Source organism: Haplochromis burtoni, unplaced genomic scaffold (genome assembly GCF_018398535.1).
Source record: "Haplochromis burtoni strain Fernald_Lab_line unplaced genomic scaffold, NCSU_Asbu1 Contig_577, whole genome shotgun sequence".
Classification (NCBI taxonomy): Eukaryota; Metazoa; Chordata; class Actinopteri; order Cichliformes; family Cichlidae; genus Haplochromis; species Haplochromis burtoni.
This window is the reverse complement of record NW_024582938.1, coordinates 309466-315169: the sequence shown is the minus strand read 5'-3', so window position 1 is coordinate 315169 and position 5704 is coordinate 309466. Positions and strand designations below refer to the sequence as shown.

Below are 5704 nucleotides of genomic sequence, written 5' to 3'. Positions count from 1 at the left end.
ACTGCTGGATGAAGGCACACAAGGCTTCAGTCTCAGCCTCAGACTCGTTGCCGGGTGTTAGCTTGGCTCTGTAGCTCTGCAAATCAAAAACACAGTTAAACCTGTTCACATGCAGATCATGTGACCAGAGCTCATCCTTCAAAACCAACATCACACACGCTATACAGCATATACATGAAATAAAGATGCACGAGAGTTTCTCTGACCTGTGTGTACGCCGCCACATATGAATGTGAGCCATCAAAGAGAAACAGGAACTCCACAGGCTGATTCTGGGTCTGCAGCTGAGAGCACATTTCAAATGCTACACAGGCACCAAAAGAATATCCAGCGACTCTGTACGGGCCGTCCGGCTGCACCTGCCTGATGCAGCTCACGTAGTAGGCAGCCAGGGACTCAATGCTATCCAGAGGAGCAGCTGCAAAGGAAACACATGAGGGGAGTTAGTTTAGCTGCACAGTGACATAAACAGCTGATGCACAACATGTGAGTGACAAAGGTCTGAGAACAGAACCACAAACTTTTAAACTGTGACTGTGAAACAAAGAAAACATGGAATCACATCAGGTCTTTGGTTTTCCTCAGACCACTATGGAGGGAGCTGTACATGTACAAGTGTTTGCAGTTTCACCTTTGAACAGTCAGACTTTCAGCTTTAACACATTTTGCTGTTTAACAGTTACACACGTTTTGATACACATGATTATGACACCTGGTGAGGACGCACACTCATCATTTGATGACGATGGTTCAAAGTGCTGATTTTGTATTTTAAAGTTTTTCTCTGTGACTGTAAAGTCATTTTAATATGAGCCCCATTATGCTGACAAACCCACACCGACAATGCACACCGACGATGCACACAGCTCAGCAACACCAACGAGCCTGAAACTCAAACAACATGAAAAGTTATCCATGAGGCGCCAAAACACAACAACAGCTGCAGCAAAGGCTCTTTGTACTGTAAGATGAAGATCCTACAAAAGTAGGAAGCCTCACAAACCACATGTAGACTGGTTGTGCAAACTCCCACAAACCCTGCAGTCGAGAGGATAACGAGCTGCTCCAGTGATCATGACCAGGACACAAACTGCTTCCTCCTGAATCAGAGGCCTGACTGACAGACACACCCTGGCATAGAGGAGGCTGAGGAGTGTGACAGTTGGAGCACACGCTCAGGTCTAGGTCTTTAAACAGGGGAACCACCACCCCAGTGTGCCAGTCCAGAGGCAGCATCCCAGAGCTTCACGCAGCGCCATGTCAGCCAGGACGGCCCTGCAACACCCAGATCCTTCTCATCAGCCTCAGGTCTGTCCTAAATCCTAGCAGGAGCTACCACGACGCGTACCACAAAATGCATCGCACTGGTTCTTCCCAGTAGTTCAACTCCTTGGAACTGGTTGTCTGCTTGCCAATGAATCCTGCTTATTGGTTCCACTTGTGCTACAATCAGGACGAATTGTAGTGGCGCAGTCTGAAGCTGGATATGAATATTACTTTTATGTTTATTGCACAAAAGGATGCGAGTGCTAAAGTGCAAACTGCGCCTGGATAGACAGCATGCTAGCTCCAAGCTAGAGCTCAGAGCGATGAGGAAGCTGAGCTTCAGCAGGTAACAGAGGCGGTGATGATCAGTCGAGCGGTCGCCTCTGATCATGTTTCTACGGAACCAGCACAAACACAGTGTGTTTGTGTGACTGCAGGTTTATATTGTGAAATGTAATTATGAGACAGCACACTTCACAAAGAAAGCACTGTAACAAGTAACTAATAGACAAGTAACTAATTACTTTGTCTTGGGAGTAATTAAGATAGAACACTTCTAAAAAGTAATGCAGTATGTAACAGAGTACACCCATGACCCAAACACTGATCACACCTCCAACATGCACAAACATTTGACATCATATAACTGATTCATAATGAATGTGTTTGACTGTTCTCTCACAGTGGAGCCGATAAGAATCAATAATAGAATCAATAAAGGAATTGATTCCATGAGTGACGTCAATAATGGAGTCCGTTTCCATCCGCAGACACACTGCAACACTATCAGCCCAGAACCGGGACCTGGACCCAGCAGTGTGGGATCCTGCTGAGCTGTGGACGTCCTGAAGGATTCTAGATTTGATTGACTTCAATCACAAAAAGCTTCCTCAGAGTCGAGGCTGTGCTGAGGAAGGCGGACACACCAAATACTGACTGAAGTCTACAAACTGTTCCTGACTGCATCCACCTGAGTCTGCACACGTTTCATAAACGACTCTGCATATTTCCTTTCCAAATGCAAAGTGCACAGTAGCTCCTGTCTGTTGTGCAGGACTCTGTATTTTCATTGTCTTTAAAGTATAACAAACCTTTGGTGCACTGCAAGCCGTAGCAAGGCACGCTGAGCTTAGAAGCAAGCGTCTTAAAGGCTGCGATGGAGCCCTCGATGGGATGTACCAGGAACAGCGGCCCGTCCTGGCTCTTCACCTTGTTCAGTGACATCACAGTAGGGCTGCTGGGGCTGACCATCAGCTTGGTCAGATCAGACTCTAACACAGAGCGAACGCCGTCCTTCTTAGCTGTGGTGTGTGGAGATGTACTCAGTTATGTTTGTACACATGATAACACATTTCATATTAACAAGAGTCTTAACAGCTCGATTTAAACAAATACATAAGTGCTTTTTTACAACCTGAAACCTTTTCAAAGATCTTTCTGCATTTAAAAAGCAGCTCTTCATACCGCTTTGTCCTTCTGGCTTGCTATTGGCCAGCTCTCGCAACTTGTTAATGGTGAGCTGGCGGATATCCCTCATGGCCATGACGATGTCATAGTCGCGTTCCAGAGTCTGGCGAACCTCAACGCCCATCAAAGAGTCCAGACCCAAATCAGCCAATGAGGTGTCAGCATTCAGACTGCTGACATCCCGCACACCTGTGAGTGAGAAGAAGTTAAAAACAACGAAGAAATGAGTCGATGTCTGTGATACAAAGTAACCTCAAAGATCACCAAAGCGACTCAGGACGGCGGTCTTTTCTTATATAACACCTTTATGAACGCTAGTTTGGTATAACCTGACTCTTACCTAGAATGTGAGCTACAGCGTCCACCAAGTCTTTCCGGTTTCCTGCTTCACTCTTTACGACCGTCCTCTCCGCCAGCACAAAGCTGGACACCACTGGGTGCTGCTGGCACAGGAAGAAGTCCAGCACTTCCAGACAGGAGGCCATGCGCTGCGGGAGGGTGCCACCGATCACAACGTCATTCCCACCCATGGTCTCTAGAACCACCCCAACATCACCAATGGCACCCCACTGGACTGCAAGTCCAGGCAGGCCATCATAGTGGCGCTTCTCACACACGCGCTCCATCGCAGAGTTGGCGTAGCCATAATTACTTTGGCCAGCGTTGCCACGGCCACAGCTGACTGAAGAGAAGGCCACAAAGTGTCTGAGCTCTGGACACAGTTTCCTTGTTACTCTAGAGAGGGGATGGAAACATCCAGAGGTCAGTTCATGATGGTACCCAGTGACACACAGAGGGAGGAGCCACTCTTCTAACTTACCTGTCCAGGTTGATGGTGCCGTCATTTTTAGGTTTGTTAACTTCGAGATAAAGCTGAGGAGTTAAATTCTCCAACATACCGTCTTTCAACACCTGAATGCAAACAAACATCAACAAACGGTCACTTTAAACGTTAACTGGCAGTAGTTTAGCTGTTAGCATCTGATAATTGAGAAACTTTAGTCGACATCGTTAGCATCGTTCTTGCTTTTGTTTTCGTTGCATGTCATGTGACACTGCAGCTATTGAAGTCCAACAAAGGGATCTGACCATCATTCTAGTTTGCAGTAATAATGCAGTAATAATGCAGTGATAATGCAGAATCCAAACACTGACAGCAACGTCAGCATTAGACAGCGAGTGAGGCGCCTGCTGGAAGGTGGAAGACGTCGTAAATGTAAACAAACCGTCTTGACTGAGAAGTTACTTTAGAAAATAAAATGTATTGTTTCAAAATAAAAGTAAAGAAAGAAAGCTACTGTTAGGTATTAGCACTGGTACACACATGAAAGGTAGCACTCTCCCCTGCTCGCTGTAAAAGTCACTGCTGCCTCTAACACATCCACGGCTTGTTTCTGGGAGGGGCAGTTACCCCCCCACGGTTAGTTAGTGACACTGAAGAGCAAAAGTATGGAGGGCTCAGCTCAGTGACAGCTGCAGCAGCCAAAGTGCACGAACCAGATATATGTAGTCCAAATTTAGGAAGGACCATAAAACCTGTGAAACATGATTTTTCCAAGGTGACACATATAAATAACTAAAGGGAATCTGACCATGGCTAGGTGAAAGACACCACCCACTGCACCCATGCCACAGGCCTCAGCAATCAGTTGCTCTGTTCCTTTCAGTGTGCCGACATCACTGGTGGACACAAACACCTCCACACCCTGATTCTGCCACTCCTGCACCCGCTTCGCCTGGTAACCTGAAGACAGTTCAACAGTGAAGCTGTAAGATGAGTCACATCAGCACTGATGCAGGACTTGCCTGTGCACATCAGTAGGAGCACCGTGTCATCGTGCATTACCGTTTCTCACGCCTGATCTAGAAGTCAGCACCAGTTTGTGGGCTCCCCTCTCCACCAGCCACTGAGCAAGCTCCAAACCAAACCCCCCGAGCCCCCCAGTTATAATGTAGGAGTGGGACGAGTGGCAGAAGGTGCGACAGATAGCTGGCAGAGACAGAGCAGAAGCAGCCTGTACAGCTGCTCCCTGCTCCTCACAACGGACCTGTGAGAAAAGAAAAGCTGGTCAGAAGATAAGCAGCAGTCCAGCCACTCTGCAGTCACAGTAACATACCAACCACATGCATGTAGGGATGGGCAGGTGCAGTACAAACACCTCACTCACCTGAACCAGGACCTTGCCGATGTGCTTGCCCTGAGCCATGTATCTGAATGCTTGTTCCACTTGGTCCTTATCGAACACTGTGGTTCTCAGAGGCTGAACTACTCCTCCCACAATGCCCTGCTGCAAACACTGGGACACCTCCTCCCACTCTTGGTTGCCCTCTTCAAAGAGAGCATCCAGCAGGATACCATGGAAAGCCACATTCTTAAGGAATAACGCCATGCCTGAAGGAATCACAGCAACGTGACAGCGTTTGTCAAGGCTTCAAGAATCATTTATGACAACAAAACTCTGGTTAACACCTGCAGGAACCTTTAAAAAGCTAATAAAACATGTTTATATATTTATCTATCCTGTTGTCAATAAACACCAGATCTACTGACCCAGAGGAGTGTTGTTGGAAAGGTCATATTTGCCGATCTCCAGGAATCGTCCGTGTCGAGCGAGGCAGCGAACACTGGCCTGCAGCTTCTCCTCGGCCAGAGAATTCAGCACCACATCCACGCCTGAAACACACACAGCAAACACGACGTCACATACAGTCAGTGTATAATATAATATACAGTTCACACAACTGTTACTTGTTAAACTCAAAAACCTGCTAAAGCTTTATGTGCACAAGTCTTGTTCCAGGACATTCTTGGGTTCCTCAACATGGAGCAAAGTGTCTGCAGTACACGTGCTGTGTTCCACACCGGCTTTAAAGTCCCAGAGGAAACATCAAACATGTTAGAGGAGGCGGAGCTGACAACCACGAACAGCACCAGTGCTCACACAGAAGCACACACAGTCATCGATGCAGC

General features: G+C 47.2%; 1 protein-coding gene across 1 annotated transcript in view; it reads right to left on the bottom strand.

The window, feature by feature from the left end:
* The window catches only part of fasn (fatty acid synthase), a 22248-nt gene that overhangs the window by 2602 nt on the left and 13942 nt on the right, over positions 1–5704 (bottom strand). Inside the window, 9 exon segments of the mRNA XM_042214508.1 lie at positions 397–418; positions 2358–2567; positions 2731–2922; positions 3074–3468; positions 3554–3645; positions 4326–4477; positions 4580–4781; positions 4902–5125; positions 5285–5407. Coding sequence (XP_042070442.1) covers positions 397–418; positions 2358–2567; positions 2731–2922; positions 3074–3468; positions 3554–3645; positions 4326–4477; positions 4580–4781; positions 4902–5125; positions 5285–5407 — 1612 coding nt within the window.